General features: G+C 51.7%; 1 protein-coding gene across 6 annotated transcripts in view; it reads left to right on the forward strand.

Annotated features, from left to right (window-relative positions):
* Positions 1 to 240: 240 nt before the first annotated feature.
* NFATC2 (nuclear factor of activated T cells 2) overlaps positions 241 to 26,759 on the forward strand; it is a 164,360-nt gene continuing 137,841 nt past the window's right edge. For 2 of the 6 annotated variants that reach the window (XM_047770855.1, XM_047770854.1), the window contains exon 1: positions 16,892 to 17,262. In XM_047770855.1, the coding sequence (XP_047626811.1) occupies positions 17,133 to 17,262 (130 nt within the window). In that variant the 5' untranslated portion in view covers positions 16,892 to 17,132. Of the gene's footprint in view, positions 534 to 16,891; positions 17,583 to 26,759 lie in introns of those variants that run through there. The other 4 variants (XM_047770859.1, XM_047770856.1, XM_047770857.1 and 1 more) reach the window with 4 other exon arrangements.

Raw genomic sequence — 26,759 nt, forward strand, 5'->3', positions numbered from 1 at the left:
TTTTCTCCCAAACAATCAGGGACTTGTGCTGGCGGCTGAGGGAGCCACGGAGCTGGCTGGCCGCGGAGGAGGCGACGTCATGGATTCCTGAGTGTGAAGTTTGCAGGAAAGCCCTTAGTTTTGGAGATGGACGGGATCCAGTGGTTTCCATGGCGCTGGATAAACAGGAGGAAACAGTGAGGGAATCCCGTTATTTTACTGCATTGAAAGCCTATAAACACGGAGCGCGGGGAAGGAAGTCGCGTTCCCTCTCGAGTAAGCCCGAGCGCCGAGCCGCGCCGACTCCGCCGCGCCGGGAGCCGGGAGCCGGGAGGCGGGAGGCGCGCAGCTCCCGGGCCGCTCGCAGGCTCCTCGGCCAGGGCAGCCCCGCGAGCATGCTTTAGAGAGGACGGCGCCCCCTTGGCTCGTGGTCTACCCAAACAGACCCCTCTCACCCCGCGCACCGAGCCCCCGTCCCCTCCAGATGCAGAGAGAGGCTGCGTTCAGACTGGGGCACTGCCAGCCCCTCCGCATCATGGGGTCTGTGGACCAAGGTAACTGACTCGCCCTCTATTCCGGCCGCTTCCTCCTCCCGCCTCCCAGCCCTTTCCCTTCTGCTCTTTCCCGGGCAGCGCTTCCAGCTCCTGGCTGAGGTCGCGGGGAGGCCCGGGGACTCCGGTGTCCCAGGGCGCACAGGTAGCGTGGCCGGGAGGAGAGCGCCCTCGCCCTGGCCGAGGAGGGGACATGGGGAAGCCAACTCCAGACCACTTCGCGCGGGGGCGGTGGAGTGGCTCCGGGCGGGATTCCCCAGGCCAGTCTGTCGTAAGGACTGTCTCCTCCATGGGACACCGGGAGGGATTCTCGCTGCTCTCCAGGGGCTGCTTAACCATTTCGGCGCTCGGCTTTTGACAGCAGATGCGGTTCCGCGGTATTAGTGTTGTCGTTATCACCCCCCCTCCTCATTATTGTCATTATTTCGCTTTTTTTCCCCTTCTTTTCTTTTAGGAGAACAGGCTTGGCATTTTACTAGCTAGTACATCTAGTAATGAAGAGTTTGCTTTTTAGCAGTTACAGCAGCAGCTGCTCTGGGACATTTAAGCAATTTTCTTTCCCCCCCTTTTTTTTGATGTGCCTGATGGATACAGTCCTCCAGCTCCCCCTTTAAAGTGCAATGTACCATCAGTTTGTTTGCGGTCTGATTACATTCTGCTTGCCGCGTTTCTGTCTCTTTCCCCTCCTCTAGAGTTAGTCCTGGAGTCGTACTGCTTGGATCTTTCGGGAGGGGCTTAACATATACGGATATGATATGAAAATATCCCATCTGGTTGGGATTTCAGAGGGGTTTAGGCTGGAGACTAATGAATCGGACTTGAAACGTGGAAAGCAGGCGGTGTGATGTGTTTTTCAGAGGCCAGCCCGTTTGACTAGTGGGGGGCACTGCCCAGAGGGCAGGGCTGCAAGAGTTAAATGAAATAAATATGCGTAGGAGGAGTTAGCCTCGTGTCATAAAATCAGAGTTGAATGTAGGTTTTGTGCTCTGCGTGGCTGATTAAAGTTCTAGGGGGGAAGAAATGACAATTTCAGTAAATAAACCTGAGGGGCTTTTTTTGAAAATGGGCGTGGGGCCAGATGCCTCGGGTTAGGTAAATGGTGTGCTTTGCCACAGCGGACCTCAATGACATGTATTTTTAGCTGAGTTGCACTTTTGAAAGCAAGACCCTGCCAGCACTTTGAACATTTTAACTGGTACCAGTTTATCCTGTCCTCTGCTAGTGGTCAAGCCTATGACATAATGGCCAAGAAACATTACTAATACCACCTCGTCTGTAAAAGTGATACTCGGAGACAGGCGACAGATATATTACGGACGCGAACTGGTTTTTACTGTCGTATATACTGAAACACGGTGTCGGATGTTTGGAGGTAGGGGCGGGGGCACGGACTAATGCCAAATTTGGGTCTATTAGTTACGAGAGAGGGAGCTGGGAAGAGAAGCTGGGCTTCTGTTTTACTGTGTGGCCTCACGCAGTCCTCACATTTCACTGAGGCAGCTACACCTCTGCGCCAGGTGTGTGAGCTGGGTCCTCTCTCAAGGTTTTGAAGTGTGTGGATTCTGGGTGTGCGCATGCATCACCCAGCCGCCCGCAGCCCACTCTCATGTGTGCAGGGGGTGTGAGGACGTGCGTGCCAGCGAGTGTGTGTACACATGTGGGAGACAGGGCACCGCATTGTTCCCGGCGAACGACATTTGGCACGCCGCGGCCCCTGGGCGCGCAGAATGCAATTCCAGGCATCAAAGGCAGCTGGCATGAGAGGCGCTTCGACCGTGCCCCGCACAGGGGTCTCCAGAGGAAACCCCGAATGCCCCTTTAACTCAAACACTGCCACAAGCACAGGGACAGATCTGAGGGTACACGTGGATGGGTGGGGTCATTAAATAGGGAATAGAAATATTTGCCTGGTAAGAAGATACTGACCTTGCTGTGCAGTTGTGGGTCGAGGCCCTGGGAAAAACAAATGATCCGAAAGAGGTGTGTTCAGTTTTAGCTGAAGTGGGGTGATGGAAAGTATTTCAGGAATAAACAAACCCAGGGTGAGCTCTGCTCATTCCCGGACCCAAACCCCCTGCCTTGTGCCTGGGTTACAATTTCTGCTTGGCATGCATGGCAGCTGTGTGATCTTGGGCAAGTGACTTAACCTCTCTGTGCCTCAGTTTCCACATCTATAAAATGGAGCCAATAATAGTGTCTCCCTTCCAGGAAGTTGTGCGATTCGGTGGGATAGCACCTGAATCAGTGGGATCGTAGGCGCTGCTGTGCTTATCATCAACGCTTGATAAACATTAGCTGCAGTGCCTATTAGAGAAGCAAACAGTCACTTATGTTGCTATAGGACCTGGGTTTCAGGGCAAAAATTCTTTGAAGAGAGGCAGTACTTTCAGCCTCTCAAGGTACTTTGTGACTTACTAGAGCTTCACAGGGACACAGGTTGGGCTAAAATTATGGCTTGTGAGGCCTTCCTTTCCTGATCTGTGAAAGGGAATAATAGCAGTGCTGACCTCACAGGGGTGTCTGAGCATCGTATGAAATCATGCACATAAAACACTTACTCTGTGCTTTATATGCACTTAACATACATTACATGTTATTATTTTCTGACAGTGGAGGACAATGACAGCCAGCTTCACCCGTGGTTACACCATAAGTGCCTAGCACAACACCTAGCACCTGGGGAGCGTGCTCTTGCCGTCCTCGGTGGGCCGGGGGGGCCGGGTGAGCAGACCTATTAGGAGCATTGACTGCGAGGGGCAGGGCCAAGTGCTTTCTAGGTATTAAGACTTAATAGGGTTTAAAATTTTTATTTTTATTTTTTCCTACTGTGTAGCATGGTGACCCAGGTACACATACATGTATACATTCTTTTTCTCACATTATCAGGCTCCATCATAAGTGACCAGACATAGTTCCCAGGGCTACACAGCAGGACCTCATTGCTAATTCATTCCAAAGGCAACAGTCTGCATCTGTTAATCCCACGCTCCCAAACCATCCCACTCCCTCCCCCTTGGCAACCACAAGTCTGTTCTTCAAGTCCACGATTTTCTTTTCTGTGGAAAGATCTATTTGTGCTGTATATTAGATTCCAGATATAAGTGATATCATGTGGTATTTGTCTTTCTCTTTCTGACTTTACTCAGTATGAGAGTCTCTAGTTCCATCCATGTTGCTGCAGATGGCATTATTTTGTTCTTTTTTATGGCTGAGTAGTATTCCATTGTGTATATATACTACATCTTCCAAATCCAATCATCTGTCGATGGCCATTTGGGTTGTTTCCATGTCTTGGCTATTGTGAATAGTGCTGCAATGAACATGCAGGTGCATGTGTCTTTTTTAAGGAAAGTTTTGACTTAATCAGGAAGTTCCTGTTGTGATGGAGGCTGTAATTCAAACCCAGGCTCTTGACCATATGCTCTGTTGGCCCTGGAACTTACTAATATTATTGTAATTTTTTCATCACACCATTTGACAGGTGAGGAAACTGAGGCAGATCTTGTCCTGGGCTCTTGCCAGTCCCACGTTTTTCCTTAACCTACCCTGGAGGAGAAAGAGAGAGGGGTAGGAGGGTGGAAGGGTTTAAGCGTCACTGTTAGAGGCCGGAGACTGAGGCAGCAGCTGCTTCATCCCGAGTGGAGGTTGAGTCAAGGGAGGATGCCTCCCTGGCCTCAGGGAGACCAAAGCACGGGGCTGCCGCTTCTGCCAGAGGAAGACAAGACCCCCAGGCGGCCAGGAGTGCCAAAGCCAGCACTGCTTTCTGTCCGCACAGAGCCGAGTCCCCCCTCCGGCTCCCAAGACAGCCCCTCCTCCAGAAAGTCCTCCTGGTCGCTCCCTCTATTCCCAGGACTTCCGAGAGAGTCACCCACGCTCCCAGATGCTCCTCTGCCTTCATTAAGAACTTTCCTAGCCAGATTGTAAGCCCCCTGAGAACAGAAGCGGGTCTCCTGTGTCTGGGACTCTCAGGGAACCCTGGGTGACATTTCTACACCCAGGATGTCCACAGCTTGAGATCTGAGCCAGGGGTTCACGTCTTGGCTCTGCCACCTGCTGGCTGCATGACCTCGTGCCAGTACCTTCCCCCCTGCCTCGGTTTCCCCACATGTTAAGAAGTGACAGTGTGTTTGTCTGGAGTATCTGTTAATACATGTAACAACTGAGATATCAACCAGTCAGAACAACCAGAGCAGGGTCCCCAGGGACTCCCCTGCTAGGCCAGCCTTTAACCCTTTATTTGCTGAATTGTGGGGGAGGTCCCACCCAAGGCAGCAAAGGGGGCGAATGACAGCAAATCACTTACCAGTCCTTGGAGAGTTTTGATCTTTTCCTAAACAACAGGAAGCTCAAAGTACCCACATAATTAATAACTGCCATTATTATTAGGGTACAATGCGTTAGTTCAATATTTAACCTCCCCCTGCCCCCGCCGCCATCATCCAACCTAAACCAATCACCAAATGCTTCCCCACACAGCCTCTCACTGGCTGGCTCTCACTCGCGACACAAGTGAGTGACTGATTTCACATCTGGCCTGGAAGAAGCCGGGCAGTTTCCTCTTTTTGCTCCTTTGCTGGACAGGGAATCTGGGACTCGGACCACCCAGACTGGGCTGGAGGCCTCCTCTGAGTTCCCTGGGCCTCCACCCTCTGCTTGCTCCATCCTGTCTTGTGCTCATCACACTGGTGGCCATTGTCCAGGCTGTGTCTGTGTCCTCCTCCAGACCTGAACTCTGGCCACCAGAAACCACAACTGTCCAGTTCGCCTCTGTGGCTCCAGTGCCTGGAACAGAGCCTGGTACGTAGAAGGTGCTTGGTCCTTGTTTTGTTAAATGGTTGGAGGAATGAACCAAAGAATGAATGATGCACAGTAGGGGTGATGCTGCCTGTTACGGCCACAGAATGAAGACTTCAACTCCAAGGCATGGTGCCATCTTTCTGGGTCCTTCACTCCTGCCTCCTTTTGACAATGACAGTGGTTTTGACTTCCAGGTTTTCCCACCAAGGGCTGGGGACCCAAGCAGGCTTCCTCCTGGGTCATCCAACAGTCACACGCTTTCATGTCGTTGTCTGGAAGGAATCAGCCCTCAACAGCAGCTACGGCCAACAGTGACGACCATGACAGCAGCAACCACTTATTGAGTGCCACCTCTGTGCCAGGCGCCATCCCCAGGGTTTCCCATGGGTCTCCTCCTTAGTCCTCAGCCAGCCAGTGACTACCCAATGTTGCACAGGGAGGGGCAGCCAGTGCCCCAGGGTCATATCGCTCAATGGGAAGCTTGGAACCCATGCCACGCTGCCATGTGGCTCCCTGGTAGGCTGGATAATCATAGCAAGAGGACCATCTGTTTTTCCTGCCAGACCCAGCCTGCAGGGCCAAGAACTCTACAGGTATTTATTTTACTGAATTCTCACGAAATAACCTCAGAATACGCTGAAGATGACCCTCCATTGAGAGAGGAAGAAACCAAGGTGGAGCACGATCAAGGTACCTCTAGAGGACCGAGCTGATGCCGAAACTTGGCATTTGAGGGCCGTATGGTCCTGTCCCTTCTGCTTCCTACAGCAGGACCAGCTGCTTGGATGGGGAGCTGGAGATGGGCCATAGTCCCTCCAGGAGCCAGCCCTCCACAGTCTGCGGTGGGGGGTCTCTCTCTCTTCTACTTTGCTTTTCTGGGCCACCCAGGAGCTTCTTTAATTAATTCACGAATTATTTTTTATTTTTTATGGCCATACCTGCAGCACATGGAATTTCCTGGGCCAGGGGTTGAACCTGAGCGGCAGCTTGACCTATGCCGTAGCTATGGCAACGCTGGATATTTAACCCACCACCCCGGAGCCAGGGATCAAACCTGTGCCTCTGCTGTGATCTGAGCCTCTGCGGTCGGATTCTCAACCCACTGTGCCACAGCAGAAACTCCCACCCAGGAGCTTCTGGTGGCCTCTCTCCCCTCCTTTTCCCAGTGGGACCTGCCAAGAGGGACCCATTTTCTTAAAGCCTCTCTGAGTGGCCAACACCCAGCTGGGTGCTCATTTGGCCTGATGATCCAGTGCTTCCATTTCGTGCGCTGCCTCTGCTCTTGGGGCTGGGTCCACACCTGTCGGCTTGCACCCCGGCACTGTTCCCTCCTCCCCTCCATCTTGGCTCTGCCAGTCTTCCCACCTGGGGTCCCTGCTCCCCCTGTTTCACATCTTTCCACAAGGCCCAGCTCACTCCCATCCCCTGTTAGAAGCCTCCTTGACCATTTAACTCATTTTCTTCATGTTAGAGCATCTTTTGTGCCGGTTCCCTTCCAAAGGGCCCGGAGAAAGGGACCAAGACCGACCAGCGGCTCAACTCAGCCAGCCAACACCCAGCGAGCCGAGCAGGAGTGTCCCAGATAACGCAGGGGCTGTGACGGGCTCAGGACCCAAAGAGGCGAACAGGGTGGCAAGTGACTCGCTGTATACGTGTGTGGTGCGTGGGTGTACGAGCTTCCTGTGGCTGCCATCACAAGTCACCACAAACCGGGCGGCCTGAAACGACAGGGATCTGTGCTCTCACAGCTTCAGAGACTGAACGTGTGAAATCAGGGTGTCGGCAGGGCCTGCTCTCTCTCTCTCTCTCTCTCTCTCTCTCTCTCTCTCTCTCTCTCTCTCTCTAGGGTAGGCCCCTTCCCCGGCGCTTTTAGCTTCTGGGGCTCCTGGGGCTCCCTGCGCTCCATCCCTGGGCTCCCGGCTGCCCTCCTCTCTCCTCCTCTGTCGTCACACGGCCTCTTCCTGGGTGTCTGTGTGTTCTCGCCTCTTCTCATAAGGACGCCAGTCCTCGGATCAGAGCCTTTAGCGCTAAGAGCTGCACGTGACCTTGGTCACATCAGCAAGGGCCCTGCGGCCTGAGATCAGGACTTGAGCGTGTTCTGGGCGGGGGACGTCGTTCCACCCACAGCGGTGGGGGTTGCTAACTCGTGGTCCCTTCCTCTCTAAAGAGATGTCCTGCTCATGGTCTCTGAGCGCAGAGGAATCTGCCCGGAGAAGCGCCGCAGGCAGATGCCCCCGGGAGTGCAAAGCCCTGAGGAGAGACGTGTGCTTGGCACCTTCCGTGACCAGCAAGACCAGTGTGGCTGGAACCGAAGTGGGGAGAGCGGAGGAGGAGAGGAGACAGAGCAGGGAAACAGGCCGGGGGCAGGATGACCCGGCTCTGGTGGGCAGTTGGAAGCGTATTCTTGTGGTAACGGGGAGACTTTGGGGAGAGGGTGTGATCGATTCATCTCTCCCTGGGATCTTACTGACCACCGTGGCCTGTAGCCAGGAAGAGGGGCTGCTTAGACCCCGGTGGGAGGCTACTGCAGGGGCCTGTGCGGGGAGGAGCAGGTGGGAGAAGTTGGTACTTCCCTGTCGTGGTGCCTTCTCCTCGTTGGTTCTCAAACTGTGTTCCCTGAGTCCTGGGCTTCTACAGGGATGGTCCCTGTTTGGGGCACCCCCTGGGTAGATGCCATTCATTTCGTGAAGAATATGAACCCTTTCAGATGTGTCTTCCTCTTAGCCCGGCCTGGACCCCCTCGTCAGCGCCTTCTCCCCTCTCTGCTCTCACTGGGAGTCATAAGACTTTTCTCAGCGTTTCATCTTGGTCCAAAAATGTCCCTTAGCCCATCCACCCTTAGCCAGTAACCCAGGAGCAGGGTGACTCAGTAATGAGTATCAGACTTGCCGTGGGACAAAACCACTTCCGTGGCGGTATGTGCGACTTCAAAAGTAACATCACAACCTACCCCCTGCCTTAGTTTCTTTAACTGAACCGTGGGGGTGATAGTGACCGTGACACATGGCAGTGCTTGGAGCTTTCAAAATCGTGGCCAGGGCGCTCTCCGTGTCTATGAAGCAGTCGGTTCCTGTTAGCTGCCATTTCCCTCTTACTTTACGGTATTAAATTCAAGTTAGTACTTTCCTTCGGCCAACTCACCGCCAAGCATCCTTCCTGATTGGGATAAATCCATTTTCTCCCAAATCTTTGGGGCCTTTTCTGGATGACCTAGTTCAGTCACTCAACCAATGAGTTCAGGGGTGTCTGTGGGGGATCTGCTCATGCCAGGTATGGTAGGTGGTAGGGAGAACACCCGAGATACATAAGAAATGGAGTTCCTGCTGTGGTGCAACGGGATCGGCAGTGTCTTGGGAGAACTGGGTGGCAGGTTTGATCTCCAGCCTGGCACAGTGGGTGGAGGATCCAGCGTTGCCACAGCTGCAGCTTAGGTTATGACTGTGGCTCAGCTCTGACCCCTGGCCCAGGAACTCCATATGCTGCAGGGTGGCCAAAAATGAAAAAACGAAACAAAACAAAAACATAAGGAATGCTCACTTGCATTTGAAAGCCAGATACAGATTTTTTTTTTTCCCTTGTGGCAAGTCAGATAAAGGGACACAATCAGGGAGTTCCCATTGGCTCAGTGCATTAAGAACCCGATTAGTATCCATGAAGATGTGGGTTTGATCCCTGGCCTCGCTCAGTGGCTTAAGGATCTGGCATTGCTGCAAGTGGCAGTGTAGGTCACAGACATAGCTCAGATCTGGCGCTGCTGTGGCTGTGGTGTAGGCGGGCCACTGCAGCTCTGATTCAACCCCTAGCCTGGGAACTTCCATATAACGTGGGTGCAGCTGTAAAAAGAAAAAGAAGAGAGAGAAAAAACAATCAGGTGTGAAGTCATTTACATGCAAAATAACTAGAAGTTTTGATGAAGTCTAGTGATTGTGTTGACCAAGGAATGGTGGGGGCAGGGGAGCGGGCAAGAGCAGATGCCCTGTGCTTGGTGTGGGGTGGGGGGCGGGGAGGTGGGAAGCCCCGGGATGTGGTCCAGCTGGAGGGAGGCTGGAGGTGCGTGGCTTTGAGATCCTTGAAGCCAGGTTCCTTGTCCGCATCACTCGTCATCCCCAAAGATGATGACACGGACGTAGATGACATCGAGCCTGCGGAACCACAGCAGGGGAGAGGATGGAATTGAGGCTCAGGATCCTGGGGGTGTGACCCTTTAGGAAGACAACTTGGGTGACGCAGGGTGACCGTGGAGGGAGGGAAATGGTGGATGGTTGAGAAATAGTCGTGGGGTTGGGCAAAGACTAACCCACGCTCCATCCCCTAACCAACCAGCCCTCTGCTGCCTGCCATGAAGGCTCTGATTCAGTAGAAGATGAAGCTCCCCTGGCAGAGGGACGGTGGCACCTCCTGCTTAATTAAAGGCAAGGACGGTAGTTTAGGGCTGGGTGAGTGTGCTGACCGTGCTTTCCCATTAAATGTCAGTTCCACAAGGCGGAGGGGAATGTGCTATGAAGCAAGGGATGAAGAGGACCAGCAAAGCCAGGACAAAGTAGGTGAGCAGGGACCGGGGAGGAGTCAAGAGCTTGGGACCAGGGTCTGGAGCTCGGGTGCTCAGGGGGATGGATGCGGACAACTGGGTGGGGCTGGTGGTGACCTGGCAATGGGATCGTTTGGAGGAAGAAGCCCCTACGCAGCTCCAGCTGGCGAGTCCATGTGGGGATACGAGCTCACAGTGGCCTGATCTTCCCATTTGGGGGAGACATTGGCAACCCGGATTTTTCTATGAAACTTCCCAACTAAAAAATGTTAGTTTAGGTTAAAAAAAAATTACGGGCCAGGCCAAACATAATATGCCTGCAGGATGGGCTTGACCAAGCCGCTGCAGACCTGCGGCTGCAGCTGCTGTCAGATGGGGCGTCTTTCTACCACCCACACCTTGATTTGGGTTCTGGCTTTTGGTAGATCCCTGCTTTCCTAGAGCTTGTCCCTTCAGTGCCCGCCAAGAGGGGCACCAATTTCAACAGACTGCCTTTGGCTGCAACCTCCATCCTGGAAAATAATTTTCTCAGAGCTGGGGAGTCCTGTTCAGGCTTTAAAAGGTGAGGTCGATTGTAGATTAGAATGAAAGTCATGTTTGAAACTGTCTTGCTGTTTTTCCAACTCATAAGGAGCTCATTCCTGAAAGATGGTTTTGGGGGGAGGCAACACGCAAGGGAGGGGCCCCAAAACGCAACAATCAAAATGAATAATATTTCCTGTAATATTTTAGAAATCAAAATTGATGCAAAAAATCCACAATAAAAAGCAGAAATAAAAATTTTAAATAAAGACAGGATTGCTAGTATTCATTTTTCCTTTGTCCTCAGGGTCCTGTATGGCTCTCCAAGGCGCTGTTACTGGTCCTGTCTTTATTCAAATTGTAGTGGTTTGCTCACCGTGGATTATTTTTCATTTATTTTGGTTTTTAAAAAACATTTCATGAAAACATTATATATATAGATATATATATCTTTTTCTTTCTTTTTTCGGTTGCACCCTCAGAATATGGAAGTTGCTGGGCCAGGGAATCCAAGCTGCAGATGCAAGCCACACCACAGCTGTGGCAACAGCAGATCCTTAACCTGCTGTGCCTTTGCAGGAATTCCGAAAATAGTAAATAGATTTAGCTACTGAGTTTTTGGTGCTCTCTTGAATTTTGCCTCACTTGGCTCACTCTGGTTCCAGCCCCAGTGGAGTCAAATGCACCCATCTATAAATTAAAATATTAACATCTAGGGTGATAATCCCAGGATGTGCTTAAATTAAGGGGAGATGGTGTCTGGACTCTGGTAAAGAATGCTCCTACTTTCTGGATTAGATTTAAACACATTTTATGGTCAGGCTTTTATTATGATGGGGCTTGTCAGGATGTGGAGTTGGTGATAAGAATGTGTGATTTATTTGTTACATACTGCTAACAGGGGCGGACGACATAGTTGCCGGGCCCAGTGTAAAAGGAATATTCGCAGCTCCTGGCTCAAAGATTATTAAGAATTTTAAGGTGATGATGGCAGAGAATTAGACCCAGTGTGCGGTCCTCTGAGAGTGGGACCCTGTGTGACTGCACGGGTTGTACCCCCGTGAAGATGGCCCCGGCTGCGACTCGGGTTAACATCCGAGCATCCTTGAACATTAGAGTTGGGACAGGGCCTCAGATAGTATCGAAGTCACTGCCCCCATTTTATCGATGGAATAACTGAGGCACAGAAAGGCCAGGTGACTTGCTTAAAAGTCACAGATTGAGTTAGAAGAAGCACTTGGATTGGATCCTGGGCCCCCCTGGTTCTTTGACTTTCCTTATCGTGCCACAGATTCACCCCTACCTGGGCCAAACAATGAGGTCTTCCTGTCTGTGGGGGCCACTGACTCTCACGAAGGTTGTCTTGGAAGAGGGGGGCAGTGGTTGGATTCAAATCCACCAGTTTTGTTATAATGACCCCAAGAACATATTTCCTGTAACAGAACATTTTCTAGATGTCATTTTTTTTCCTTTTCTCTTAAAAAAAAAAAAAAAAAGGTACAGGCAGAATTTCCCTGAAGCCATTGAGTCAGATGAAATGTCGTTTACATAAAAATGATTACAGGTATTATAACCACGCTAGAGGTTGGGCCTCTGATTGTGCAAAACACCAGATTTCCAGACATTCCTGATGAGTCCCATGAAACCGAGGGAAGCAGGGACTCAGGTTTTCCTTTTGATGCAACTTCATGTTCTCAGGGATCTCTCACGTGCAGTCTTTGATGGGCACTGCTGTTTCACTCATTCCTCAGCTCCTTTTTATTTTTTATTTTTTTGTCTTTTATGGCTGCACATATGGCTCATGGACGTTCCCAGGCTAGGGGTCAAATTGGAGCTATGGCTGCCAGCTACAGCCACACCGGATCTTTAACCCAATGAGTGAGGCCAGGGATGGAACCCACATCCTCATGGATACTAGTCGGGTTCTTAACTGACGGAGCCACAGTGGGAAGTCCTCCTTTAGCTTCTTTTTAATGCCAGGTACCCACCACGTGCTGGATATTCTTCAAGGATCTGGAGATACAGCCAGAGTTGCTATGTAAAAATACTGGATGTCTGGTTAACTTTGAATTTCAGAAAAAAAATGAATGAGTTTTTAATTTAAATGTGTCCCATACAGTATTGGGGACCCACTTGGACTAAAAAAGCATGCTTGGTTGCATTTGGTTATGCTTTGAGGATAGGGCTTCCTGTATTTGCCAAGAGTTTGCAGGTGAGTGTGAGCAGAGAAGAGGAATAAAGGACTTCTTGGTTTTCAGCCAGAGAGTGGGATAAATGGGAGGGTGACACTTGAGCAGTTTTAGAGGATGAGAGAGTTTGACTTGGACACACTCACTTTGAGAAGCCTTTTGGATGCCCCGATGGAGATGCTGGATGGACAGCAGGTTATGCGAATCCAGATTTCAGGGGAGAACTCCAGGCTGTGATTAAAAACGAGCTTTATACCAAAAGGGGGAAATGAGGGCAGAGCTCTTCGTGGGAGGCTCCTGCCAGGGCTGACTTGAGGGGGTCTCAGGACTCAGAGCCACTTGGGGTAGGGTGGGAGGGGCCCAGAGGGCAGTTCATCTTAGATAATTATATTCACATGGACTCACGTTAGGCTGCATTTTAAGAGGAAAAGGAAAAGAGATACTTTGAGGATGGACCCAAGGATGAGAGTATGTCCGCCTTTCATATGCGTCTATGATTTCTCTCTTGACTGCCGTCTCCGTTATGTCTTGCCGGGATGGCTGTGTGAACAAAGCTGCTACTTTGGTCTTTGTGCTTCAACCTCACCCCCTACAGAACCCAGAGCAACTGTTTAAAAACCCAATATGATCTTGTCATGTGCTTGCCTAATAAACTTCAATCACTCCTCATTGGTCTTAGGTCCAAAAATTCTCCAGGCCCCTCTAACCTTCCTTCCTTACCTCACACCTTCTGCTGGTCCATCCCTAAGCACCTGCCCCTCCAGTCTTTTTTCAGTTCCTCTAATACTTCATACTTGCTCCTGCCTCAGGGCCTTTGCACATACTTTCCCAGCTGGCTGTTGGTTCTTCCCCTCACTATTCTCTGGCTAACTTCTGCTCAACTTTCTGGTCTCAGCTTAAATATCACCTCTCCAGAGAAGCCTTCCCTGAATTCCCTGTGGACATCAGGTTTCCTTGGTATAACCTCTGTTGGATTTTCTTCTTTCATTTCACTGCACTTGTCTCAGTTGGTAAATATATACTAGAGTAAATGCTTTTGAAGGCAACTGAATTCCTGGGTCAGGGTCAGACAGGACCAGCATGTGCTAGGAATTTCAAACTCTCAGTGGTCTCCCTAGCTTCCCATTGCACTCTGGTTGGAGAGACTGGAGAGAAACTAAAAGGCCTGGGCCTTTGCAAGATGATTAGCAGCAAGGCAGAGGGAAGGTTGGCAGAGCTGTACTGGCAAGGCTTCCATCTCACTCCTACCCTGCTGGTGTGGCCTCTGGATGGAGAAAGGTCATGCATTCTGCTCCTAGCCCCTGCTGCTAACAGCACAAAGTATTTATTTTGGAAATGAAAATATTCCTCTCCCCCAGGTCCCACCCTTCTAAAGCAGCCTTTAGAGAAGAAGAGCCTCCGACTTCCATCTGCTCCAGCAGAAGCTCTGTTATGGGTCAGGGCATCGTCTGAACCTCTTCTCTTTAAAGAACTCTGCTCCTAGAAACTTTAAATATATATCCACTGTTTAGAGGAACAACTTAGGCAATTAGGATATTATTCAGAATGTCCCGAATCATTCTTGTAAGGCAGCAGTTTTTGTAGTGGTTAAATCAGTTGTAAAGTGATTTTACCTTTGTTATCTCATCTTATTAAGTATCTCAAGAGGATGTCAATAGGGGGTAAGAACTTAGATTCTTGCCCTAAAAACTGGGTGGCCAGAGTAAGCCTTAGGGAGAAAGGCTTTTAAAGAAAAATATAAGGACCTTATGTAGGCAAGGACAATCAAATTCCCTTATCCAACTATCCTTCCATCCATCCATCTCTCCATCATTCCATCCACTTTTCATCCATCCATCCGCACATCCACACATCAATTGTACACAAAGCTGTGAATGAGGCAATCATGACCACTGCCCTAGTGGATCTCGTAGGCTAGTGGAGATCAAAATCTCTTATTGGCCAAGCCTGGGTCATTTGTTCACCTCTTTGCCAGCAGAGTGTGTGACAACTTGGTTGATAATTTTGCCAAGATCCTATCAAGAGTAGTTTCCCAAAGGAACACACTGGGGAGAGATTCCAGGTGGGCCCAATGAACAGATGTCCATTAGAGGAGAGGCACTGATCATTATGGGCAGGGGGATGAGAAGGGACACATGTGGGGGACACCAGCCTTTCTCCTCTTCTATAGCTCAAGGGCAGGCTGGTTCTTTTGTTTATCCCTGACCAAATTTGAGGGTTTGGAGTTTGAGTCCTGCCACAGGGGCTCAAGAACACCCATCTCCTTCTGGATACCTATCTGAGCTGTCTCCCCTCCTCCACCTAAATTTATCAGCCTCCCCTAAGATGCTTGTTGGATCCACCCAGTATAGGTATGTTGATGCTTAGGAAACCAAAAAGAGGGTTTGCTTATGCTCTGCCAACTAGAAAGTGCTTCCCAAGACGCTGAAAGTTCATGAGTCTTGAGCCAGACCGAGGCTCCTGGAATGGAATTTGTGTCTAAACCCCTGATTCTCACCCTGGGCTACACACTGGAAGCACTGGGCAGGTGGGGATGGTGCTCTTACAAAATAGTGCTGCTCAGGCCTCAACCGTTATAACTAGTTTCTCCCAGGGCCCAGCCACTTTTTTTTTTTTTTCTTAAACAGCTCTCCAGGGGAGTCTAGGTGTAGCTTGGGTTAAGACCCACTGGTCTAAGTGCAATTTGGAAAACCCTGTTTATTGCTGTGCCTCTTTGCTAACAGGATATAAGTAGGATGAGGGTAGTGACCATGTTTTGCCAATGGCTACACCCCCAAGGTCGGTAGCAGTGCCAGGTGCCTCGTAGGTGCCCAGCCAAGATTTGTGGGACGAATGATGATTGATAGCTTCGCACAAATCCCTTAATGGACCAGAGATGCCTCTCCCTGAAGAGTGCATGTCCTCCATGCTGCTGGCACTTGGGGAAGGAGTCCAGTCCCCATGTGAGGTCAAGCTGTGCTTCTCAGGGAATCTCTGAACCTCACCCACCTACGTTTCTGAGCCTGTGATTTTCAACACTCGTGGCCTCTTAGATTCATCCGAGGTCATTAAAAAAAAAAAATACACTTTAGGATGTCCTTGTTCAGAGGGTTTGGATTGAAGCCTGGGCACAGATGTTCAAAAAAGTGTCCCAGGTGAACGTAATGTGCTGTAAGCATTGAAGGCCCCTGTTCTCATCTCCCTTCTACCTCTGTGAGTCTGCTTCCTGACTTTGGCTAACTTGATCTGAGACCCCCTGGAAGTGTTTCATGCGAGCAGTAGTGGGTTCTTAGGTAGTCTTCCCCAAGGGTACCTGTTCATAATGTTCCCCTTGGGTGCTTGCTTAAAAATACGCATTTCTGAGCCTCTACTCCAGGCTTATGGACTCAGGCGCTCCAGTGAAGGTTCTGGGAATTTGCCCTTTTAACAAGCATCCAGGGGTGCTTGCCACCTGCTGCCTCTCCAGCGGCACTGCCCCCCTTGCTCCAGCTCCCACACATGAACTCCTGGCTTTTGCTTTCTTTGGGTTTCCGCTGCCCGAATATTCTTCCCCCAGATCTTCCCATCCGTCAGTCAGGGTTGTCCAAATGCCCCCTTCCTAGAGAGGCCCTACCTGACCAAGGAAGGGACCAGAGCCTCCCCAGGCCCCAGCCTTTACCCTGTATCTCTGGTGAGTTTTCTCCTGACACTCTGCAGGGATGGTCTTGATTCCTTCTTCCCCGACCAGAACCTGAGCTTCCCAGGGCAAGTGTCTAGTCCCGTGCTAGGTCCCCGGCACCTGGCACAGGATAGTGACCAGGAAGTATAGATGTAAAGGTGGGACTCGCGCTTTTCAGCGTCTCTGTGGTTCTTCGCCAGGCCTTGGGGAATTGAGCGCAGGGCACACAGGTGACTGATGCAGGTGAAAATCATGCCACAGCTGTGGGCGCGCAGAGGCACCTGGAGACACGGGTCCGCGATAGAAGGGAGTGGGTGCAGCCCCTCCCCCTCAGGGAAGAAAAGAGGAAAAAGCTTGAGCTCAGCCAGTCACGGAGGGCAAAACAAGTGGCGGCGGCTTTGTCCTCTAGAGCCTGGGTCCCGCAAGGGCGCAGCGCTCAACGCGAGGACGGTGGGAGCGGCGGCCTCGCCCGAGCGCCTGGCGGCGGCTGGCTGCGCGCGGTGCCCGGGCGGTGCGGCCAGGCCCAGGGGGCGGCCTCCTTCCTCCCGGGCGCCAGGCCGCCGGGGCCGCGCGCCTCTCCTTCCCTCCCTCCCTTCCTCCCTCCCTCCCTCCGCTGGTCCCCGGGTGGCGGCCCCGCCCCCGCCGGCCCGGCCGCGCTGTCCCCGCCCCCCCTCCCGGGCTGCAACAGGTGCCTCCGGAGCAGGAAGCTCGCGCCGCCGCTCTGCTCCCCGGGGCGCGTCCAGGACCCGCCGCGCCAGGCGCGCCATCCCCGGACCCGGCGTGCGTCCCCACGAGGACAGTGACCCCGCCGCTCGAGCCGCCCCTCCGCCCCGCTTCCTGCCACCGTCGCCACCCTCGGCGAGGGGCCCAGGAGAGAGCCGAGTCTGCCCTCGCCCCCGGCCCGCCGCCCTCTCGCCGCTTTGCGCGCCATGGACGCCCCGGAGCCGCAGCCGGACCCCGACGGCGGGGACGCCCCGGGCCACGAGCCTGGAGGCGGTTCTCAAGACGAGTTCGACTTCTCCATCCTCTTCGATTATGACTATTTGAATCCTATCGAAGGTCGGTGGAGGCTCCCCCCGGCCTGGCCCTCGAGCCTGGGCTGGGGCTTGGGCCTGAGCAGTGGGCAGAGGGCCCTCTTTTGCTCCAGATGTCACACTTCCTGGGGGACCTGAAGAGGGGCTGCCTCTCTCCAGGTGGAGGGAAGGCGCGAGGCGGCAGCGACTGCAGCCACCTTTAGGGGGCGCTAGGCTCATTCCGCCCGTAGGGCGTCAGTTTCCAGTTACTTCTGCCTGAGGGTAGGTGGTAGCAAAGCAGAGGGTGGCCGGGGGTCTCCGCTGGCCTCTTGCGTGCTGCTGGGTCCTCTGAGGGCAGCGAAAGCTGTGAGTTTGCCTTTGGAGGGAGGCGGTGAGGAAGCCAAAGAATGGCGTTCGTGGGGAGGGGCCGGTGCAAAAAGAGGGCGTGTGAAGCGGCCCTCCTACCTTCGGGGCACCACCGCGTGTGAGCCGCGCGCGCGCGTGGTGGAGGACTGTGTGTTGACACTAGGAAGAGGCTGGCTGTGTCTGATGCGGGAGGGGGGTTCGACTTCAGGTCAGGCGGCTGGCCCATTTCCTCCCCGGGTTCTGCTGCCTTTGCAAATCCCCCCGACCGGCTCAGCCTGAGCTTCGTTGAGTGATCCCTTTACCCGCACGAGTTACGATGGCTGTGGGGGCTGGGGGGAGCTGGCCTGTGATGCGGGCAGCTGCCAGTCTGTGCCCCCTGGTGCCCTCTGCGCGGGGATTTCCCCAGGCCGGGCCTGCATTTCACGTGTTTCGCAGGAGCCTTGGTCAAAACGAGGAGGTCGCACACCAACCTCACTGTATTTTTCTGGGTAGCAGGTTGTCTTGGAACAAAACAAGAAAAAAAAAAAAACAAAACCCCAGCCAGGCTTCCTGATTGTGACAGCCTAGCCCAGCCATTGCTTACTGGAGCCTCAGGGGCAGGCCTGTTGGTACCTTCCAGAGGCACTTGGGCTTGGCTGCGGCCACAGAGTAGGAAGGGATTGTGCTGGCTGGTGTGTGTAGGCGGCCGTTTCTGGATTCTCCCAGGCTTACTGTTTCCCAGAGATGCTGTGTTAGGCGGGTGACGGAGAAGTTTTAACTGTGCTTCCACCACGGCTTCCCTGGCGATCTTCGAGGGAGGGGTTGGCTCTGACTTTGGAGGATGCCCTTCACTCAGATACCAAGTGAAGCTGGTAATTAGTCCTTATTCTGTATTTTGGCTGGAGATGGAACTAATTAGCCAGCCAAAGAGACCAGTCTTCTCGAGTTGCAATCTGGAGGCCATCCTTTCCTTTGAAAAGATACAATTAAGAATCTGCAAACGATCCTTTTAGCATCAGTGGTCTTTCTGTTCCTTAAGATTAAAGCCGTATTTTGCAGGGAACTAATACTTACACCCCTCCCAGATTCACAATCAACGCACTTTTTTTTTTTTTTTTCTTTCCCTGCAGCAGGGGAGATTTCCGGGGAAATAGTTTCCAAGCCAAATCTGATGGGAGGTGCTTTTTATAGTTTTTCTTGGCAAGTGGTGCTCGGTGGCTGCCAGATGGGTCTCTAAGTGACCACAGGGAAGGCCCCTGAGTCTATTTCTTATTGATAAACTTTATTTTTTGGAACAGCTTTCGATTTACAAAAGAGTTGTAAAGATAGTACAAGAGGTGTCTTAGGATTAACATCTTACATTGGTAGATGGGATGTACTTGTTATAATTTATGAGCCAGTATCATGCAGTGTGATGAACCCAAGTCCATAATTTATTTGGATTCAGACTGTCCTTGTTTTTTTTATGAGCTTGAAGTTTTGAGGAGCACTGATTCGGGACATTGTAGCCTATCCCTCCAGTAGGATCTTAACGTTTTTCTCATGGGTAGACAGGGCTGTGGGTTTGGAGGAGGGAGGCTGCAGAGGTACAGCGACCATTTCCATCATGTCACATCAAGGGTCGCTACCGTCAAGGGTCGTTAGCACTGTGGAGGTTGGTCTTGATCAAGTGGCCGAGGTAGCGTTTGACAGGTTCCTCCACCGTCAAGTTTCTCCTTTGCAAACTGTGTTCTCTGGAAAGAAGTCATTATGTGCAGCCCTGCTTTGGGAGTGAGGAGTTATGCTTTGGAATCTATAAAATAACGACTCCTTGCTGGGAAGTCAGCAGCCCAGAAACATCACGGCTCAGGGAGAGAGGATGTCATGAGCCTTGAGAGGCTACAGCGAGCTCTTCCAGATGTCCAGGGTCGGATTCTGGCTCACCCAGATGTTAATAGCAGTCACCTCTCTCTCTGCTTCCGCAGGAGGGAACTCCCTAAGGGCCACTGCTAGCTTCTCTCGTGCTCTCGGGCCTTGTCCCAGGTGATGGGACGTGGGTGATGCACGCGAGGTGTTATCCTTCACTCCAGGCATGGACTTGGCAAAAAACCAAGATGGGAAGAGGACTGCTCATGGGCCAGACCTTGTCCGAAATTGGTGATGGCTCTTCGGTGTTTTGGGGAGGTCAGATGCTCGTTTTGTGGAACTTGAACATGCGGCAGACGTTTATTAGCTCCTGCGTTACCCTCCAGCCTTAGCAGGTAGGCACTGTTGTTACTCCCGTTTTACAGAGGAGGATGCTAAGGCCCAGAGAGGGAAAGGAATTTTCCTAAGGAAGCGGAGCTGGTAAATGGCAGAGCCGAAATAGGAACCTGGCAGCCCTGCTCCGGAGGCTGCTTTCCGATCTACTGGGTGAGGGTTCCTCATTCCCTCATTTGATGAGGAACATATGTAAAGCAGGTGGTAAGGGAACCATGCAAGGCTGGAATTTAAAGCATTTACGGTCTTGGGCCCGTCACTTAACCTCTCTGGATCTCAGTAGAGCTGTCACATGGCTGAAAAGAGACTACTCACCTCGGTAGGGGTCTTTGCCTCGAATGGGTTAGCACATTTAGATCTATTAACATAGCGTGATTTGTTACTAGCATTTATTAAATCCTCGATTTTGTTAATAGAGGCGTCAGTTAATGTGAGTCATTATTCATGTTCTCATCCAACCGATTATAGAGCACCTACAGTGCTGGATCCTAGGGATATAATAGGAAGTAAGACCTAGTCCCTGCCGGCATGGAGTTAGAGCCTCTAATTGAGCCTCTAATGGTTTTCTCCTGTTTAATTGCATTGACCAGTACCTCCAGTAGCATCCACCTCCTAGTGGAAAGTAGGCATCCTTGCTTTGTTCCTGACCCCAGCAGGAGTACCTTCCAGCGTTGGCTTTAGGATGAGGGCACATGGATTTAATTTTGTGGCGGACGTATTCCTCTGTTTCTGTTTTGTGGAGAGTTTTGATTAGGAATGAGAGTCATACTCATAGATAGTCATGTTATGTCAGAGATAATGACAAGTGCCTACAGAAAAATAGGGTTTTATTCTTCTAAAATTTATTAATATGTTCACTTATAGTAATAAATTTCCTAATATTGAAACATTCCTGTCATTAACCCCCCTTGTCACTGCACATTTTCTTATGGTGGTGGGGCTGGCATCTACTCGATGTGTTTTATTAAAGATTTCTTTCAGCAGTGTTTGCGAGTGAGATATGTCTACAGTGTGCTTTTCACTTTTCGGTATGCTGTTAGGCTTAAGTGTCTTTCCTTCTCTATGTTCAGGGACAATGTGTGGATTGTTGGGGGTGTCCAGTTTCTAAAGTTGTGATAAAAGTCCCCTGTGAAGCCATCTGGACCTGGTGCCTTTTTTTTTTTTTGTCTTTTTGCATTTTCTTGAGCTGCTCTGGTGGCACATGGAGGTTCCCTGGCCAGGGGTCCAATCAGAGCTGGAGCCACCGGCCTTCGCCAGAGCCACAGCAATGTGGGATCTGAGCCGTGTCTGCAACCTACACCACAGCTCATGGCAACACCAGATCCTTAACCCACTGAGCAAGGGCAGGGACCGAACCCGCAACCTCATGGTTCCTAGTCGGATTCGTTAACCACTGCGCCACGACGGGAGCTCCAGGACCTGGTGCCTTTTTACGGGCCTGGGCTACGACGGCTTTCTCGATGGTCTCGATGGGAGTCGGTCCGTTTACATTTTCTACTTCTACTGGAGTCAATTTTGGTAAACTTTATCTTTCTAAGAAAGTATCCATTTTGCCTATCTAGGTTTTCAGATTTATTTGCCTAGAGATATGCAAAGTAGACTGTCGCTTTTTTCTACTGAGGGAGACGGCTAAGTACATGGCAGTAGGAAGGATGGGCACAGGGCTAAGGGAGCCGTGCCCAGGGCTGCTGCCGCCACCTTGGAGCAGAGGGGTGTGCTGGCTCTCATTGCTTCCTGTGTGCTTGTGATTCAGCCAGTCCGTTTTTACTTGAGAGACGGGCGGGTACTGGCAATCCCAGGTCACCTGCAGAGGCGCCAGATCTCCTCTGGGCCGTGCTGGGGACCGACCTTTCTGAAGTGCTCATTTCTCACCTGGCTCAGTGGGTCTGGCGTGTCCCTCTGCCGATTCCTGGTAAGCTGATGCCTGCGGCATCAACTGTGACCTTTCAGACAGGAAAAGGGACTCCTGGCCATTGCTTGTAGAGTTTCAACGTGTTGGGTCACAGCGCTTTGAAAGGCTGATAAAGCCACAGGTCCCATACACCGTAGGAGCGCACCGCTCATGTGCAGACCCCCTTGCACTCCCCACCCCCATGGCCCACAGGCCTCCCCCTCTGCCCCCAGCCCACCTCTTATACCATTTTCAAGTAGAGTCACAGACCCCGCTGTGGCCCATTTCCTAATGTCACCAGCACTTCAACTCAGGGCCACCTGGCCTCCACCCATTCGCAGGGGACAATCAAAACCTCCTTCTCTCAGCAACCATTCACGGAGTGCTGGTTCTGTGCCAGGCCCTGTGGGGGTAGAGAGACGAATGAGATGTGCTCCTGCCCTCATCTGGCCCCCAGGCCAGTGTGGGGCACAGCCTGGTAAACAAATGGGGACAAACGAGGTGCTGGGATGTAGTCTCAGGCAGCTTTTTTTGGTGCTTGCTAAAAATAGAGCTCTACCCTAAGCAAGCAGGTTTGCTAAACACATGTGACATTCAGAGACGTTGCCGTCTGTATCGAGTTAAGGACAGGCCTTAATAAGCCTGCTTTGTACAAATAGTGTCTCCAGGTGCAGCTGGAGAGGTGAACTGAGGGCTGACCTGAGCCCTGACCCTCTCAAAGGGGCCAAAGAACTAGGAAGAAAGTTGCCTCAATCCTTCTTTACCAGTAAACACATGTCATCCCTGCTTCCAAATTAAAGGCCTTCTGTTCTCGAGGTGGCCTCAGATTTTGATTGGGGGGTGGAGGCGCTTCAGATCTCAGAGCTGTATTATTTGGGTTGGTTCCCAAGGCTTTTTAGTCCTGTAGGTGATGGGGTTGAATAAACTGGAAAAATGCAGCATCTGTGGCCAGTGGTTCTCAATCCTGGCTGTGCACTAGAATCTTCCAGTCATACGAAGGCCCCATGAAGTCATATTCTTTGAGGGGTCAGCTGCCTTTTGCTTGGAGTCATTCAGGGGCACGTGGCAGAGCAGGGCTTGAACCCAGGCTGTTGGGCTCCCAAGTCTCTGTCCTCACCCCTACAGTTCAGCCAGAATGTCACTGACTCCAGCTTTTGAGGGTCCTGCCTACGCTAGCATGGGGTGCTTTGACCCTGGAGGTTTGATACTTATTATCAATGGTGTGTTCACGCCTGTCCTGAGGGATTATATTCATTATAAAACATGCAATAAAAATCAAAGTGGAAAGGACAGAATATAAACGGGTATTCTGCTATTTTTTAAAAATATTTCCTTCTACGCCCCACTGGATTGTTGGGCATGCCTTCTGGGGTACACGGCCCCCCACCTCCAGAGGCCATTGGCCAGGCGAGTTAGAGCACCAATCCTGGCTTGAAATTCTGACTTAGTTGTCTTCTACCTGCATGACCTTGGCCAAGCAAAAGTGCCTGGATTTAGCAAGCATGCAATAAATCATTGCCAGATAAATGGATGAAAAGTTGCATAATTCCTTATTAGCCGCGTGCCTCAGGGCGGTGGTTTTGGTTCCCTGTACTTGTTTCTCACCTGTGAATGAAACGAGGCTAGTGCTCTTGCGAGGGCTGACGGCAGGTTTTCTTGGAGTGGCGCGACGAAGCGTGGACTGTGTGACCATCCATCCAGCGGCAGTGCTGGGGCCAGCAGTGATGGGCTCTGAGAAATCTGGCTCACCTGACTTCGGGAGAGCATTGGCTCCTCGGAGGAGTCTTTGCCTTGGCCTTTGATGAATCCTGAGCCTTAAGGGAAGATGGTCTTTGGAGAGGAGCCACTGGCTGCCAGGCTTACGTTGGCATTGTAGCAAGTTACCTAACAGACATGCAATCAGTTCTGACTTTAAAAACTTTCATCGGGCCCCTGCCTGCACCCTGGAACTCGGCTGGCTGCAGAAACCTTCTCAGCTGCCTCGGCTGCAGGGTTCCCTGGGCTGCCTCTCTCACAGGCCCTCCCCCGTGGTGCTGCTCTGGCCCCCGGAACCCCCTGAGCCAGGGCCAGGAAGGGGCAGCCTTGGGAAGTGCCGCGTGGTGGATGTCTTGTGGTTTCCCCCACGGAGGGACTTCCGCTTTCCTCGGTCCCCAGCACAGGAAATCGCCCCTGGCTCCGAAGAGTTCTGACCAAACTCGGCTTCCCTGGGGCCGGTGTGAGGTTTTTTGCTGATTGTTCCCAAGCTGAGCTCAGGGAAGAAGGCTCAACTCTTCCTGGGATGGACTGGGGGCAGAGCCCGACACGGGTTCCCCCAGAGCAAAGGGAACTGCCTTTGACTTTTTCCCGAACTTTTATTATGAACTTTTTCCAAAATAAGGAAAAGTAGAGACGATGGTATAATTACTTCCCATGTTCTCATCACCCAGCTTCAGCAGTCATCAGCGCACGGCCGGTCTTATTTCAACCCAACCTCAGCATATTCTCTGCATCCCCACCCTTGCTGATTTTAAATCACATACCAGATGGTTAATGTTTGATTAATAAATAGATTAGTATGTAGCTCTCAAAAATAAGGACTCTTGGAGTTCCTGTTGTGGTTCTGTGGTTAACGAACTTGACTAGGAATCACGAGGTTGCAGGTTCAATCCCTGGCCTCGCTCAGTGGGTTCAGGATCTGGCATTGCCGTGAGCTGTGGTGTAGGTTGCAGACGCGGCTTGCATCCTGCATTGCTGTGGCTGTGGTGTAGGCCGGCAGCTGCAGCTCCGATTCAACCCCTAGCCTGAACAGACTGTTGAGCGTCCCATCATCAAACCTTAAAACCCCAATACTTAATTTCAAATATCTAGTGTTTAAATTTCCTGCTTGTCTCACAAGTACCTCTTTGTGGTTAATTTGTTTGAACCAAAATCCAAACAAGAGCTTCACGTTGTAGTTGGTTGACATGGCCGTTATTATGTCTTTTATTTTATAAAAATCCCCATCGGTCTGTTTTCTTGCCATTTATTGGTTGAAGAAACAGGGTCATTTTTCCTGTGCTGTTTGTTGTCTACACGGTGAATTTTGCCAGTGGCATCCCTCTGGTGTTTTTTTAACCTGTTCCTCTGTCCCCTGCCTTTCCTACAGACTGACATTTAGCTCTAAAGTCTTGCTTTAGATCTAATTTTAATGCCTTTTTTTTCCCCCCTGCAAGAGAAACATGTTGAAGGTAGATTGGAAGCTATAGGAAAAGCAGCGAGAGTGTGTTTCCTGAGTTGGCACTGGGGACCCTCCCTGCATCCCAGCCTGAGGTTTTGGAAAAAAAGCATTTTCTCAGCTGGGCCTGTGTGTGTTAGTAAGATGTGTTTCTAAAAGCCAGTCCTTCTATGCGAATTTTAATTGGGCCACGCCTGAGTGAGCTTTCTGAAGGTAAGAAAGTTGCCTGCAAAGCTCAGGATTTATAAAGGTCCTTATCAAAACAAACCTGCTTGGGCCTGCCTGAAAAAGGGGGGCTGTTCAACGAGGGGGCGGAAGCCTTGAAATCTGCAGTGCCTGCGAAAGTCATTGTACAGACAGAGAGGGGCTGTTTACCTGCGTGATCTGGAGAAGGTGGGCTGCAGGTCTGAAATCCGCGACGGGTGACATCACCTCCGTTGCCATGGAGAAAGGAATGTCACTAATGACTGGGGTTGGCAGGGGCCACTGATGAAGTGTGCCCACCCCTGGGAACATGGCACCGACGTGAAAGCTCCTGGGGACAAGTGTAAATAAAGAGCCCACCCGTCCATCGGGTGTTAATTTTAAGTCTCTGCCCCTGGCCGAGGGTTCCAGGAGCCCGGCTGTCTTCAAGGGGAAGTTTCCACTTGGATTTCAAGTTGGCTGAGAAAAAGGTGGAAATCAGCTTTGCAGGCTGTGCCAGGGGTTGGGCGACTCAGTATGGGGACTGCTCTTGGAGGTGCTGGCATAAAGGTGGGGGGACCTTGCTGACGTGTCTCTGTGCAGGCCTTTGCCCGAGGGATGGGTTAGCCTTGGCGAGCCCTGTCTCTGAGGGAGGATTATCTGAGGTCTATTTCTGGTTAATTCTTCTGACCAGATTCCTTCCTTCTCCTTTTGGCGAGGAAGCGGAGCCCCGCCGAGCCCCGCAGAGCCCTGCTGTCTGTCGCGTGTTGCCTGGCAAATGTGGAAGGCAGTCTCTCCCGTTAGAGTTGGGCTTCCCTGAATCCCAAGTGCCATCTCCAACGGCTTTCTTCTTGAAAGAAAAACACGGGGCAGGATAGCAAGGGGACCAGATAAGTAGCATTCGATGGAGTCCTTTGAGGGTCTATTGCGCAGCAATTAAAAAAAGGAACCGAAGCTGCATACAGTGTGGTTCAATCTCAGGCATGAGGTGGACGAATGAAGGGACGTGTATGTCCCGTGTGATTTTCTTTAGGAGATGGGCAAGAGCAGGCCACGAAGACAGGCTAGCGGGTCCCCTGAACTTGGGTTATTGGCCGGGTGGGGCCGCCAGGGAGCCCTCTGGCGGGATGGAGATATTTTCTCTCTTGAATGATGGCTGCATACAGTGCATACCAAAGGCACTGGACTGCATTTGAAGGATGTCTCGATTTGAACCCCCGCTCTGCCCCTGACTTTTTTTGTGATGCTGGGTGAATCCCTGCACCCCTGACCTCAGAGTCCCGCCCGTAACACAGGGGACTGGAGAGTGCCGGTAAGTTGCAGAGACAGAAGACACGGGAGAGGCACGGGGAACAGCGCCTGTTTGAATGAATCAAAAGAGGAAGGTCTTTGAACCTCTTGAAAGCAGGAGGCCCCCCTGGAGTGACTTTAAATTGGTTCTTTCCATCCTATGTTGAGGTTGGAGGTGAGGTTTCCTGTCTGCCAGATGCCCGGGCCCCACTGCCCCGTCCAGAAGCTGAGCTGACCTCGAGGTGCACGGTTTGCCGAGTCCCTACATTTCTTCGCTTCTCTTCGAAAGGAACACGTGTCAGCCTGTGGGTGCGTGTGTTTTTGCAAACAGCCACGCCAGTAGCCAGTCTGGAAGGCTTGTCGCTTGCAAATTGTCCTGGGCCCTGTGTCGCTGGCGCCTGGC

This window comes from Phacochoerus africanus, chromosome 3 (genome assembly GCF_016906955.1).
Source record: "Phacochoerus africanus isolate WHEZ1 chromosome 3, ROS_Pafr_v1, whole genome shotgun sequence".
In the NCBI taxonomy this organism is placed as follows: domain Eukaryota; kingdom Metazoa; phylum Chordata; class Mammalia; order Artiodactyla; family Suidae; genus Phacochoerus; species Phacochoerus africanus.